This window comes from Phyllostomus hastatus, unplaced genomic scaffold, assembly GCF_019186645.2.
Source record: "Phyllostomus hastatus isolate PE091 unplaced genomic scaffold, TTU_PhHast_1.1 phas_scaffold_55, whole genome shotgun sequence".
In the NCBI taxonomy this organism is placed as follows: domain Eukaryota; kingdom Metazoa; phylum Chordata; class Mammalia; order Chiroptera; family Phyllostomidae; genus Phyllostomus; species Phyllostomus hastatus.
Window position 1 is genome coordinate 6,209,927 of NW_025334035.1, and position 14,764 is coordinate 6,224,690.

The 14,764-nt window shown below is 37.1% G+C and overlaps 1 protein-coding gene across 2 annotated transcripts in view; it reads right to left on the reverse strand.

Moving 5' to 3' along the window:
* Window positions 1-5,342: 5,342 nt before the first annotated feature.
* LOC123809225 (myosin-8) overlaps window positions 5,343-14,764 on the reverse strand; it is a 30,761-nt gene continuing 21,339 nt past the window's right edge. For both annotated transcript variants that reach the window (XM_045824177.1, XM_045824178.1), the window contains exons 27-39: window positions 14,555-14,681; window positions 13,430-13,548; window positions 13,106-13,302; window positions 11,836-12,019; window positions 11,586-11,751; window positions 11,369-11,493; window positions 10,316-10,624; window positions 9,436-9,639; window positions 8,157-8,282; window positions 7,900-8,070; window positions 7,612-7,716; window positions 6,833-6,928; window positions 5,343-5,605 (exon numbers count right to left, since the gene is read on the reverse strand). In XM_045824177.1, coding sequence (XP_045680133.1) covers window positions 5,453-5,605; window positions 6,833-6,928; window positions 7,612-7,716; window positions 7,900-8,070; window positions 8,157-8,282; window positions 9,436-9,639; window positions 10,316-10,624; window positions 11,369-11,493; window positions 11,586-11,751; window positions 11,836-12,019; window positions 13,106-13,302; window positions 13,430-13,548; window positions 14,555-14,681 — 2,082 coding nt within the window. In that variant the 3' untranslated portion in view covers window positions 5,343-5,452. The remainder of the gene's footprint in view (window positions 5,606-6,832; window positions 6,929-7,611; window positions 7,717-7,899; window positions 8,071-8,156; window positions 8,283-9,435; window positions 9,640-10,315; window positions 10,625-11,368; window positions 11,494-11,585; window positions 11,752-11,835; window positions 12,020-13,105; window positions 13,303-13,429; window positions 13,549-14,554; window positions 14,682-14,764) is intronic.

Below are 14,764 nucleotides of genomic sequence, written 5' to 3' on the forward strand. Positions count from 1 at the left end.
TGAACCATCCCGCCAGGGCGCAAAGGAAATTTTTGAAAAGTTCTGAAGTTGCTGAATTCCACTTGAAGTTTTTCAGTGTATATGTAGGCATGTTATTATATTGCATATACGTATATATCATGCTAAATTCATCTTGGTTACGAAAATCTGTTGGTATCAACTGAATTATTTTTAAGAATACTGGAAAAATGCTCAGAAAAAACATTCTTTTGCTCAAATGGTACTACCTTTTCTATCCATGTTCTTAAAATATCTCATAATTTGAGCCCTCGCACTACATGGTACCTCAGTTTTCCCAAGAAAGAGCCATGAGCTATAGTTTCTGTGAGGGGCTGAGAAAATAATTGGCCCTCTTGTGCAGGTCAAGCTACTGTAATTTAAGAGAAGCCCTTTTTTGGGTGCGTTCCCCAAGGGGAATGTTTTTCTCCGTTATCACCAGAGAGGCTCTTATTTTTCCTTGTGGGCTCCGGAAGCAACATCTTGGTGGCCCTTGGAGGCAGGAGGGAGGAATCAGGCTGGTGAATTCCATCCTTAAGTAAGGTTCTTTGCATCTGCCCACAGCTGATGCCTCTGCTTCCCACTTAGGAAAATATGACCTATGAAGTCTTCAGTGAAGGGGCCTAGAAGCACTGGTATGTGTGACATGTGCCCAAATCTTTGCCACAGCCAGGAGGCGGAATTCGAGTTTGTTCACTGGCAGCTGCTCTGTTAGCCCTGGAATGTTAATCCTTACTGAAAGCTTGGATGAAAGGCAGCAGCTTTTAGCAGCTGTGTTCGTCTTATCCATCAAATGACCCTCTCCTCTTCACCTTTCTGTTGTCAGTGATTTCCTTTTCTTTGAAGAGAAGTGGATATAATTCTTAAGAAGCAGTTTACTTTTATTTATTTATTGAACAAATATGAGCCTTTAAAAAATTCTTAAATATACATGTTGTAGAAAGATTAAAAAATATAACCAGACATACTGAAGAAAAAAGTTAAAATTACTCCTAAAATTTTAGCAAAGAGGTGATCTCTACCTAAATTTGGTTTATGTCTTTTTACACCTTCTTTTCCATGTTTCCATAAACATATACACAATTTTTAAAAACACATGTTTTCAAACACAATTGAAGTATCGCCCTATAGGCATAGTTTTGTGTTCTGCCTTTGAAACTTAACGAATTATGAAAATTTTCTCATAGTCTTAACTCTTCTTCTACATCATGAAAATTTTCTCATAGTCTTTAACTCTTCTTCTACTTCATGGTTTCATAGCATTACTTAACTTATTTAACCAGTTTTCTATTGTTGGACATTAAGGGTGCCCAATTTTTTTGTTCTTTTAAATATTCTATATTTAAAATGCATATAAATGTTTATGCATATCTTTATGACATTTATAGAATAGACTTTCTGGGCAAAGGCTATGGATGGTTTACACAGGGGTGTCCAACCTTTTGGCATCTCTGTGCCACACTGGAAGAAGAGTTGTCTTGGGCCACACATTACATACATTGCAACACGTAATCACACACACAAAAATCTCATAACATTTTAAGTAAATTTACAAATTTGTTTTGGGCCACATTCACAGCCATCCATCCTGGACTGCATGTGGCCCACAGGCTACAAGTTGGACATGCCTGGTAAGGTTTCCAATAGTGGAGTTCCTATTGCGGAGTCCTCACAGTAATGATATTGCATAGGAAAACAAAAAAATAATTCATTAATGATAGTCAGATGTTGTAAATATACAATAATCAATGCAAGATGACTGCAAAATAAAATGAGAAGTCTTGCAAAAGTTGCAGAATTTAATGAAGTTTATGAAAGTGGTATTAGAAATGTACCTGAATTTTGCAAAGTCACTGACGAGTGTGTATGCAGCAGCATCGAACTAGTAGTGTTTCAAGAGAATGAGTTCAGGATCAAAGGATTAGGAAGGCACTTAAAAATATCAATGAATCCATCAGCATTCCTTTTTTGCAACAAAGGACATTTTTAATGATTGCATTGCAAAAACTTAATATAAAAGATGCCACATTATATAAGATTGTGTAACTATGCCCCTTCCTTCCAACTCTAATATTGACTTATTCTTTGTTCTTAGAATTAGTAGAGTTGTAATTATAACTTAAATTTTGTGAAAGGTATCAGAAAATAATTTTTTTTCAGTGCTTCTGGCTTTATTTTTAAGATAAAATCCCAGTCAGACTCCCTCCCCCATTATTTACTGTGTAATTTGGACCTCATTTTAATTTAGATTCACTTTAACTGGTTGCTTTCCTAGATAACATGATTGTCTATGTAGAAAACCCCAAAGAATTTATTAAAAAACCTCAGAATTACTGAGTTTAGTAGGGTTTTAGTATAATAAGGCAGACATACAGAAATCACCTTTATTTCTGTATGCTAGCAATGAATGTGGACACCAAAATCAGGAATAAAATACCATTTGCAATGGCTTAAAACAAAAAGAAAGAAAAAAAATTATGTGTAAACCTAGGACTTATTTGCTGAAAATTACAAAACACAATGAAAGAAACCAAAGAAAATTGAAATAACTGGGGAAACATACTATGTTCATGAATTGGAAGAATCAGCATATTAAATATCTTTTTCTTTATTATGATTGTTCTGTTAAGTTGTCCCACCTTTTTCCTCTTGCTCTAGTAAATATCTTAATTCTCCCCAAGTTGATAGATTCAGTGTAATTCTATGAAAGATTATTCCTGTAGCTTTAAAGTTTGACATACAGTATCCTAATTAGTATTTCCTAAAGCACTGTAATTATAGTATTTCTCCCATTTAAATTTTTTAAACAGCTTTATGGAGGTATAACTGACATGTAATAAACTCTGCATATTTAAAGTGTATTGACCTGTATACACCATGCCACCATCATTTGAATCAAGGTAATGAATTTGTCCATCATCCCCAAAAGTTTCCTGGTCCTTCTTTGTAATACCCTCTACTGTCCCTTGATGCCTCCTCTAAATTCTCCCTCTCCATCTCTGGGCAACCAGACATCAACTTGTAGTCACTATAGATTAGTTTTTATTTTCTAGAATTTTATATAAATGTAATAATAGAGTCTACACTTTTTTTTTTTGGTCTGGCTGCTTTCACTGAGCACAATTATTTTGAGATTCATCCATGTTTTAGTGTGTGTTAATAGTTTGTTTTTTATCACCGAGTAGTATTCCATTATATGGATTTACCTCCCTGTGTTTATTCATTCACTTGTTGAAGGACATTTGGATTGTTTCCAGTTTTTGCTATTACAAGTAAATATGCTGTGAATATTTGTGTACAAGTCTTTGCAGTGTTTTCATTTCTCTTGGCTAAATACCTAGGAATAGAATCGCTGGAATAAATGGACAATTTCTTAACTTTTGAGAAGCTGTCAAACTGTTTTCTAAAGTGGTTGTGCCATGTCACATTATCACTAGCAGATATAAGAGGTCCAGTTCCTCCACCTCTTGGCAAGCACTTGGGCTGTTAGCCATTGTATTGGTGTGTAGTGATATCTCATTGTTTTAATTGTTATTTTCCTAAAGACTCATGATGTTGAACGTTTTTCATTTTCTTGTTTGCTATCTGTATGTCTTCTTTGGTGAAATGTTTGTTTAAATCTTTTGCCCCTTTAAAAATCAGATGATTTTTTTTCTGTTTTGAATTTTTAGATTTCTTTGTATATTCTGGAAATACATCCTTTATCAGGGAGAGATATAATTTAGAAACACTTTTCTTTGGTCTTTGGCTTGTCTTTTCATTCTTTTTAACAGTGTTTTTCAAAGAGCAGGGACTTAAAATTTTGATGAAGTCCATTTTATCAGTTTTCTCTTTCATGGCTTGTGCTTTTGGTGTTGTATTATTTAAGAAATTTTCCCATAAGCCAAGGTCACAAAGCTTTACTCTTAATGTATACTTGTGGAGGTTTTTGTGATTATAGTTTTTGTTTCCTTTGTACTCTGAAATTTTGTTTAGGAGAATATATTGAGGGTTTTTTTTTGTTTTAAACTTTGTTATTCATTTTAGACATAGTTGAGATTGTGGCCTGTACAATTTATAGTGTCGAAGATTGAGACTGAAGGGGTTGGGAGGTGGGAGAGAGTAGATGCTAGAAGGTGGAAGAGGGACAGGGGTGCATAATATACAAATTTTGTCTAGATGCATTTTTGGTCTACTGCCTCCTCTCTTTCCGGAGACCAAATTCCTCATGTTTGTACTCTACTAGATCTTTCTTGTCTTATCCGTCTTCTTTTCATAAGTTCTCTGTCTCTCTCTTTTTCTCTGACCACTCATTTGCCCAGTCTATCAGAAAATTCTATGTGCACTATCTTCACAATACATCTAGAATCCATCTACTTCTCATCATCTCCCAATACTATTTTTCTGGTCTAAGCAACTGTCATTTTTTAATCTTATATTTTAGTATTTTATTATAATAGACTCTTTCCTGGTCCCCTAGTTTCTACCTTTTCCCCTTAAGTCTATTCTCAATACAGCAGCCAAAGTGATTCTTTGAAAATGTGTGTTAGTTTTCGTCCCCTGCTCAAAACTCTCCAAAACTTTCCTGTCTCACTCTGAGTAAAGACCAAAGTCCTTCCTTAGGTGCTCCTTGGGCTCTACATGACCTCTGGGTCCCTGGTTCCTCTCTTGCTTCATAACTCTATCTTGCTCATTCCAGCCCTGCTGGCCTCCTTTCTGTCTCTTGTGACATGCCAACCTGCCCCTGCCTCAGGCCCTTTGCATTTTCTGTTGTTCCCTCCATCCTCATATACTCACTCGGCTTACTTTCTTGCTTCTTTCAGGTATCTGCTCAAATGTAATCATATTAGAGAGGCCTTCCTTGACTACTCTACAAAAATACCGTTTCCTCCCATACTTTTTAATTTCCCATTAGCACTTATCATTTGACTTACTACATTGCTTCTTATTTGTTGATTTCCTTTCTCTCCTTGTAGAATATAAGTACCCAGAAGACAGGAACTGTGTTCACTGCTATACCCACAGAACTTAGAACAGTGCCTGGCACATAGTAGATACTCAATAAATATTTGTGGAGTGGATGAATGAATGGGTCTTGTCTGAAGGGGCAGCCTCAGGGAGTATTTTCTTTAGTAATTTTTAACAATTTAGAAAGATTTAATAAAATCAAGACAAAGAAAAGATAATTATATAGTGGGAGGGATGGGAAAGGGGAAGCTGGGTATTGATGGAAGTACAGAATATTGAATGCTCTGCAAAGTCATATATAATATTAAAAATAATAGCTAGATGAGGATTGTATTTAAGAGTAATTTTGGAAATAAAAGTGGCAGTCTGGTTTAATTTATAAGTTTAATGTAGTTTTTATTTACTTAATATTAAGAGAAGAATAAACAACAAAAAGTAAGTGACCAAATATACCACATTTTGTGCATCTATTCAGTCATTCCATCGCATCAGGGCATGATCACTCTTATCACTCTTCACTCATGACTTTTGTGTGAACCTCACGGCTCTTCACCCGCAGCTTGTTGACCTGGGACTCAGCGATGTCAGCGCGTTCCTCGGCCTCCTCTAGCTCATGCTGGAGCTTGCGGAATTTAGCAAGATTAGCATTGGATTGTTCCTCCTGAAAACAGAGATAAAAATGTGAGAATTAGACTATGTGTTTCTCATTGTACTTGTCACCAAACAGGATTATTTCTTCACCTCACATATTTCCTTCTACGGTCAGTTTGCCTTATCTGACTTGAAATCTGGACAGAATTTAAAACTTCAGTTAAATTTTTTGCTTTAAAGAATGAGAGAAGCTCTGGCTGGTGTAGCTCAGTGGATTGCACGCGGGCTGCAAACCAAAGTGTCGCAGGTTCGATTCCCAGTCAGGGTACATACCTGGGTTGCAGGCCATGACCCCCAGCAACCGCACATTGATGTTTCTCTCTCTCTCTCTCTCTATCTCCCTCTATTTCCCTCCCTTCCCTCTCTAAAAATAAATAAGTAAAATTTAAAGAAAAAGAATGAGAGAAGAAATTATTTTGAAATGGAAGGGACAATCTTATTATGTCAAACCCATACAACCTGAAATCCATTTATGATGTATGGGCTGGGTAGAAAGGAGAAAGAGACCCAGGTGCTCTCCGTTACAGAGTTTAGTAAGTAAATGTGAGGTCAAATTATAACTTTGGGAAAATCCCACTTTAAAATATTGTGCCATATATTTTGACTCTGATATATAAGAAAGGGGAAAAGTGGGGCTAGGAAGGAAATATGCCACTGTTGGTTAAACTTACTATTTGTGCCTCTCCCTTTCTTCTTTCCTTTCCTTACTTCCTACCTACTCCTGCCTATTATGATGTGTCTGGAAGAATGGGAAACAAGTAGGGAAAGTGTAGATGGAGAATCTTCCAACATGCCCTTATCACTCCATAGCAATGTGGAAAGAGGAGTCCCTAATAATGATACTGGTAGTGAATGGATAAGTCAGTTGGGGTAAAAGATTTAGGTTTGGCTTTTGAAAACACTTGAGTTTGTGCATTTCTAGAGGGAGAGGAGTATTTACCATGATATTAATTACAGCTTCTACTGTATATTCTTTGCAGATATTAAGTAAGGTGGGTTAGTTAGAACTTTCTCCTGCCCCCCAAACCTTACAAATTGTCTAATAATAAAAATATCTCCTCTTGATGTCTTACTATGTAATTAAGATTTAGGGGTAAATTTGTATTTATAAAATCATCTCTCTTAAAATATGAGTTGTATATTCTTTCTTTGTCTTATTTTCATTAATACATTCTTTTTATACACTTATTACCCCCCAAAAGTTCTCTTCTTCCTCCAAAGGCTTAAAGATACTTACAGCCTCCTCAGCTTGTCTCTTATATGATTTCACCTTCGCCTGTAATTTATCTACCAAGTCCTGCAGCCTGAGAACATTCTTGCGGTCCTCCTCAGTCTGGAAGTTTGCAAAAAAAAAAATGATCTCCATTTAACCCAATGAAATAAGTCTATTACAGATGGTAAAATAAGTCACTTTGGTATGATGGCAGTGGGCCTGGGTAAACTTGATCAACTTTGATGCTTCCTTCATAGTAACAACAGTTATCATTCTGATTAAATGTCCACTTTGTGCAGGCCCTGTGTTTGGTAAGTATGTAAGGTGGGGCAAAAGAGGTTTACAGTTGTTCATTTGGAAAATAATACAATAATTAATAAATAATACAAGAATAAATCTGTTTCACTATTCACAACTATAAACCTACTTTTACGCCACTTTGTTCACATCTTTTCCAACCCTTTGTGCTCCGGAGAGATGTTATTTTTCTATTTTATAGGTGATGAAATTGAAATTTAGCATGTTAAGTAATCTACCCAAGTTTAAAAAATAAGAGAGGCCAAATTAGGGCTGATACCCATTTATCTGGCTTTAAAACCCATATTCTTTCTTCTCTTATGCCATAATCTAAAGGGCTTCCTTATTTTCCAAGCTTAGTATAGATCTGTGATAAGCAACTGTGTCATTTGCCTCTTATATATACCAAGTTAATGTATATTTGTGAGTGACACATAAATGGTCACCAGATTTCCAATTTCCTACTGGGCAGGAAGCCTGGATATTCTAGAAAGCTATTTCCTTACCTGGTAGGAAAGTTCCTTTACTCTTCTCTCATGCTTCCGCAAACCTTTAACAGCTTCAGCATTGCGTTTCTGTTCATTTTCAACTTCCCCTTCAAGCTCACGTACCTGCACCCAAGAAAGACACTTACAGAGTCAGTCTTGAAGACTATTAATATAGAATATTAGAATATTAAGACCTACTGAAGATATTAGGTGGATGTCCCGATGGGAGTCAATATATAGGAAGAGAGAAGGGTAGAGGGAAGGCCCTTCACTCCTTGCCAGATTTGGAGATATTGAGATACGTACTCTGGCCTCCAGTTTCTGGATCTGCTTCTTCCCACCCTTCAGGGCCAGCTGCTCAGCCTCATCCAGACGGTGCTGCAGGTCCTTCACTGTCTGCTCCAGGTTCTTCTTCATCCGTTCCAGGTGGGCACTGGTATCCTGCTCCTTCTTCAGCTCCTCAGCCATCATGGCTGCCTAATTAGCAAATAAATCAAGAAAATAAGGAACGTTGGTAATGGCAGATAGCATGTGTGTATCAGTAAAACAAATGCTTATCTCACATCAGTGATGGCCTTCTTGGCCTTCTCTTCTGCATTGCGTGATTCTTGAATTACTTCTTCTACTTCACTCTGTAGTTGTGAAACATCATTTTCTAATTTTTTCTTAGTGTTGATCAGGCTGGTGTTCTGTTAAAAATAGGGGGAATTAGTAAGATTTGCAGTTTGCCCTTCTGGGATTTTATAAATGTCTTACTTGTTGTCTTATGCAAGAGACTAATGGCAACATTTCACTAAACTTTAAATATTTGTTCAGTGCAAAATAATTATTTGCAAGGTTGGAACCACTCTCCTCTTCCACCATTGTCCCAAGGTCCATCTGATTTATGCATAAGGACTTCTGAGATTTAAGAATGTCTGTATTAATTAATTGCTCTGTCAGTTATATTTCAACTGGACATTACTAGTATTCTATTTTTAAAAGGTTGGAAATATTAGAAAAGAATAGATTTTTTTTTGTGAGTGCCTGGCACTGGGAGTTTCTCAGTTGGAAGGGATCTATTTTCTGTGAACGTTCATGCTTTGGTCCCTTGGGGAAGGCTGGATTAGCTTATGAAAACATTTTCTGAAAATTTCAACCCAGTGGTTCTTAAAGGGAAGCTACTGCCTCAGTGGGTATTTGGAAATATTTGGGCATGGATATGTTTGGTTGTCAAAATGGCTGGAGGATGCGATGCATTTAATGTCTGGGCAAGTCAGGGATGCTAAGTGTCCTGTAAGGCACAGGGACAATAAAAACAACAATGCTAAATGCTGAAGTGCCCCTGATGGGAAACATTTTCAGATTTGGAGTCAACAGATATCTTTATTCATGTTTAGTCCACATGATGGTTTTTGAAATAAAGAACCAAACTTCATTTTTTTAAATAAAAAGTAATACCCTCTTTTGGGGGAGGGGGGTAGAAAGTCTAAAAAAGACACATTGGAACACACACAAAAAACTTCTATACACCCCACACTCCAAGATAACTATAAGCAGGTGTGTCCAACCTGCAGCCCACATGCTGCATGTGGCTCAGGATGGCTACGAATGCGGCCCAACACAAAATCATAAATTTACTTAAAACCCATTAGGAGATTTTTTTGGTTTTCATTAGTGTTTGTGTATTTAATGTGTAGCCCAAGACAACTCTTCTGCTCAGAGATGCCAAAAGGTTGGATACCCCATACCACCCATCCTCTTAAACATATATATATTTATAAAAATGGAGTGCTTTTCACACTATAATTCTAATTCATCACTTAATAATACACTGGCATTTGTTTAATGTGAGGGTCCCACCTGGGTGTGCAGGAGCTGGACACGCTCACTGGCATCCAGCAGCTCCTGTTCTGCGATTTTCCTGCCCCTCTCCGTCTGCTCCAGAGATGCCCGCAGCTCCTCCACCTCGGCCTGCAGCAGGTTGGCTCTGCGCTCAACCATCATCAGCTGCTCCTTCAGGTCCTCCTGGCCTCGGAGAGCATCATCCAGGTGGATCTGCGTGTCCTGTTTAGTTAAAAAAAAAAAAAAAAAAAAGGCCTTAGACACTCTGAAGAGGATATGAACATCCTTGCAGATGAACTGGAAGAATGTACTGGTGCCAAGAACAGCAATGACAGGAAACAGCAGGAATATGGTGGTGATGTCACTAACTCAGATAAGAAAGACTTGTTAGGAGACAGATTCTTGTTCTATTTATGGCATTAATTGGTTATTTTTTCATGTGCAAGTTCTGATGTGTATCAATACGGAGCATTTTCCATATGCTCTACCCAGTACTTGATATCTCTTGTCTCATTTGATCCTCATAATAACTTATGAAGTGGGTATTTTCACCCTTATTTTGTAGGAGAAGAAACAGAGGTTCTGAGAGGTTAAATAACTTGTCTAAAATCAGACAGCTAGTAAGTGACAACAAAATTGAGACTCAACCTCAGGCTTATTGTGCCAACGTCTTGCACTTGCTTTCTTTCATATTATACTTTATCTCTGGGCTTTTATTTGTTCTTTTATATAATATTCTTTAAAAATATTATATTCTATGTGTATTTAATTTAGTTACCTCCATATTATGAGCTATATAATTTTTTTTAAAGGATGGTTTAACAAGAAGGTGTTTTGAGGAATGGAAGACCAGTAACTTGCTTGACTTATCTGAACTGTTAAATGTGGACTCAGTTACCTTCAGGATCCCTTGGGTGTTCCTGTAGTTCCTCAAGCTCTCTGCAGCCAAACGGTTGGCATGGTTCAGCTGGATTTCCATTTCATTCAGATCTCCTTCCATCTTCTTCTTGACTCTTAGAGCATCGTTCCTGCTCCTGATCTCAGCATCCAGCATGCTCTGCATTGATTCCACAACTCTAACATGGTTTCTCTTCAGCTGGTCAATTTCCTCATCCTTTTCAGCAATTTTCCTGTCAATTTCAGACTTGACTTGATTCAATTCCAGCTGGATACGCAGGATCTTTCCCTCTTCATGTTCAAGAGATGCCTTAACAAAACAATGATTAATTAATAATAGAAAATAACTTGAATATTTGGAATATATTGTGAGCCAAACTCTTACTAAAGTATAATGTGCTATACAAATATTATTCATGTAAGTACTAACCAAAATTATATGATTAAACTTATGTGAACTGTTCATCTGTTTTATAAATTAAAATGTCCATGTATAATCTTATTGAAATTCTCAGCTTTAAAATATGTTATTTTCTGATTACATAATGTTCACTGTAGAACACAGGGGTGATATATAAAAACAAAGGAAAAAAACCTCATGTTGTGCCCTCATTCAGAGATAACCATTTTAATGTGATACATTTTTCCTATTTATATATAGTTCTACATAATAAAATTATATTATATATGTAAACATGTATATTGCTTTAAAAATTATCTACCATAAGTAAATATTTTTCCATATAACAATAGTTATATTCAATCTTTGTATAAACTTTCATCTTATGATATTCCATGATTTTCTTAATTTTCTTCTTGGGCATCTTTGTGCTTAAATCTTTACTTCCATTTAAGATTATTTTCTTAGAAATGGAATTGATGGGTTTTAAGGCTTTTGATTACTATTACCAAATTACCCTTCATAAAAGTTATACAAGTTCACCCTATTGCCAGCTTGATAATAAGGTATATATTTTATCACTGCCCACTTTGAGTGTTTTCACTGATGTTTGTCTTTGATTTTTTTTCTCCTTTACAATGTAGTAATACATACCTCTGCTTCCTCTAAGGCAGCTTGAATGTCACATTTCTCTTGTTCCATTTGCTTCTTTATTTTCTCTAATTCATGGATTTGCTTCCCGCCCTCAGCAATCTGTTCAGTGAGGTCAGAAATCTCCTCTGTGGGTGAATAGATGGGGAGAAGTAGTGAGCTGACAACAAGGAAAGGTCCAATCAGGCTATGTGGGGTAGGTAAATTCAAGAGGACTCACGCTGCAAGTTCTTATTTTCTCTCTTTAGGGTTTCAAGTTGGTCCAGGGATTCCTCATAGGCATTCTTGATCTTGAACAGCTCAGTGCCAAGAGAACGGGACTCTTTCTGAGAGGCCTCAAGTTCAGCCTGAGTTTCCTCATGCTTCTGTTTCCATTCTGATAGGACCTGAAAAGCAGTAAGTCATCAGCCAATGCAAGGAGAAAGGGAGACCTAGTGAAATGTGGATAAAGTTTAAGCAGGCTGGGCTACCTTGTCAAAATTCCTTTGCTTCTTATCAAGAGCTGCACAGGCAGCATTAGATCTCTCCACATCGAGCATGAGGTCCTCTACTTCATTCTGGAGCCGCTGCTTTGTTTTCTCAAGGGAGGCACACTTGGCATTCACAGCTTCTACATGCTCCTCAGCTTCCTGCAAACGCTGGGCCAGCTTCTTCCTGAAAAGTTAGGCATTTAAGGAGAGTGGGCAAGCAATAACCACTTTGGCCTCTCCATGGGAAATAACATGGCTTTCAAATATGGTAGCCAGAACTCCTTTCTAGATTGATAAACTGTATGGAAAGGTCCAAAGTGGTGAACAGTTGGATTCAAGTCTTTGGTACACTGTTGAATTTTTAGAGACTGCTGTTAGTGCTCCATGTATCTTACTTCATAAGTAATTCAGAATTTTCAGGACTTCTGATCGAGGATGATTGTGGAGAATGTGTGGCTAGGACAATTTCATTGATTGATTTATATATCTCATCTCATTCCAAAATTATTTGAGATTAACTAGATAATTTTATTGGACAGAAATATACTGAACATATTTGCTTTCTTAAAGTTTTCATTTTATTTTATTTGTTTCTCTGAAGAAAAATAGCCAGTTTCTTCTAATCATATTTGAATAATCTTTCCAGAGAAAGAAGTTGATGAGATAGATCAGGACAACTCATGCAGTTTAAGCAAAGACAGTTTTTTTTTCCCTTCTGAATCATCTACATTTTTAATTCCCAATTATGGGCCTACTACACATTCTTAAGATTTAGACAAGTCTTTAGCCCTGATGCCCAAGAAGATCTACTTGAAGTTTCCCTTTGACTTGTATACAGACTAAGGCTTTACTTCATTTAGACCAATCCTGGACATTTTGTATTGTGTGATGGCCTATAATATGAGTTTTAAGTCCTCTACCTTTCTACTGCAATGCTTTAGGTAGGCTCTGGAGTCAGAACATCTGGTTCTAATCCCAGCAGTACCATTATTAATAATATGCCCTTGGGTTAGCTGGTTAACTCATAGCCTCAATTTCCTAATCTGTAAATAGGGATAAGAATAATAATATTAACATAATGTTGCTATGAAAACTAAGTGAGCTAATGTATGTATAATACTTGACACATGCTATGCACCAGCAAATGTTAGCATCTGCTTTTATTGTGTTACTATGATTATCAATATCATCTCAACTGTTTCTGTGAGTTGCTGAGTTGGGCAGCTAAGAAACCATGTCATTTTCCTCCCCCAGGGTTCACAGTACATACTTGGCCTCCTCCAGCTCCTCTGTGCGCTGGATGGCGTCCGTCTCATATTTGGTCCTCCACTGGGCAACCTCACTATTGGCCTTGGACAGTGCCCTCTGCAGTTCAGCCTTGGATTCCTGCTCCTCCTCATACTGTTCCCTCAGCAGGTCACAGTCATGGCGGGAGGATTGCAGGGCATGGGCCAGGGCATTCTTGGCCTGGGGAAGTACCAATTCAGCAATTTACATTCATTTATTTAGTAATACTTAATTTATACATCTGAAGTAGAACCTAACTGGACAGGTTTAAATTTGACTAGCCAAGAAGATCTTAGATAAAACTCACTTTAGTTTCTTCTTCTAGCTGACGTTTCATGTCCTCAATCTGCTGAGTAGATGTTTGTTTGCTCCTTGAAAGTTGAGAGACTAAAGCATCTTTCTCATCTAATTGTCGGGAATATTCACCTAAGAATAATAGGAATAAAGGAATTTGTTAATGGCATTAAAAATTAGCCCAAAGCTTTTATATTTCTATGTATGAGGTCTGTTCAGAAGGTATCCAGCCATGTGATATGAAAAATAGAGGCATTTATTGAAGAAGATACAAGAAACAAGAAATATTGTACATAGGACAACTACACCTCAAAGTAGGTACCCTGGGACCTCACACAGTTCTCCCAATCACCATCAGCTGCCCCAGCATATATTCCTGAATCTCATCAAGAGTCTGAAATCCCTTCCCTTTCAAAGGTGATTTTAGTTTTGGGAAAATCTAGAAGTCACAGGGTGCCTAATCTGGGCTGTATTTGGACTGAGTCCCCTGGGTGGTTTGATGTTTTGCCAAAAAGCTCTGCACAAGATGTGATGCATGTGCAGGCATGTTTTTGTGATGAAGCTGACAATCACCAGTTGCCCATAGCTGTGCCTTCTGAATCATCCAAATAGTTTCTACAGAGTAATGTTTAAGCTTAACCCAAAATTTAATGCAGATTCATTGCTCTACTTGCTCAGTTATTTAGAATGTGACAGCCACACAGTACACATGCTCACTCAACTGTGGTAGTTGTTCCACCCACTAGTACCATGAAGTTGTCATTGTTCACTCATGCATGTTCTAGTTCACTCTCTTTGGCTGCCAGGTTATATTGATGTTGTGCACTGTTCTCATCATATTAACAATAGCTGGACTTTCTCTGGAAAGACCTTGTATACATATATACCAAATATATACTTCCAAATACTGTAGAACGGCTTAGAACTGGAGATTAAAGAGTACAGTTTCATAGGAGTGTAACTTCTATGAAACGAGTATACTTGCTTACTGATTCTTGCTTATTATTTTTCTTTCTGATCTGCTCAGCAAATTCAGAGTTTGTTTATTCCCTCTCTAAAATGGGAGTATTGCAGTTAAGAACTTCTGGGATTGGTTCTGTGTAGTACAAAGTTTCAGGATTTATAGAAAGGTCTTTACCTGCTTCTGTCTGCAGGCGAGCTTTTTGAGCCGTCAGGTCATTGATGAGTCGCTGCTGCTCTTCTTCCTTTGATTTCAGTTCACTCACTTGATCTTCTAGTGTACGACACATCTTTTCAAGGTTTCCCTATGGGACATGTGGCAGCAAAGGATGAGACATTGTATGCAGTAAAAAAAGTTAAAACTTGATTCTTACAATATTTTTAGAGT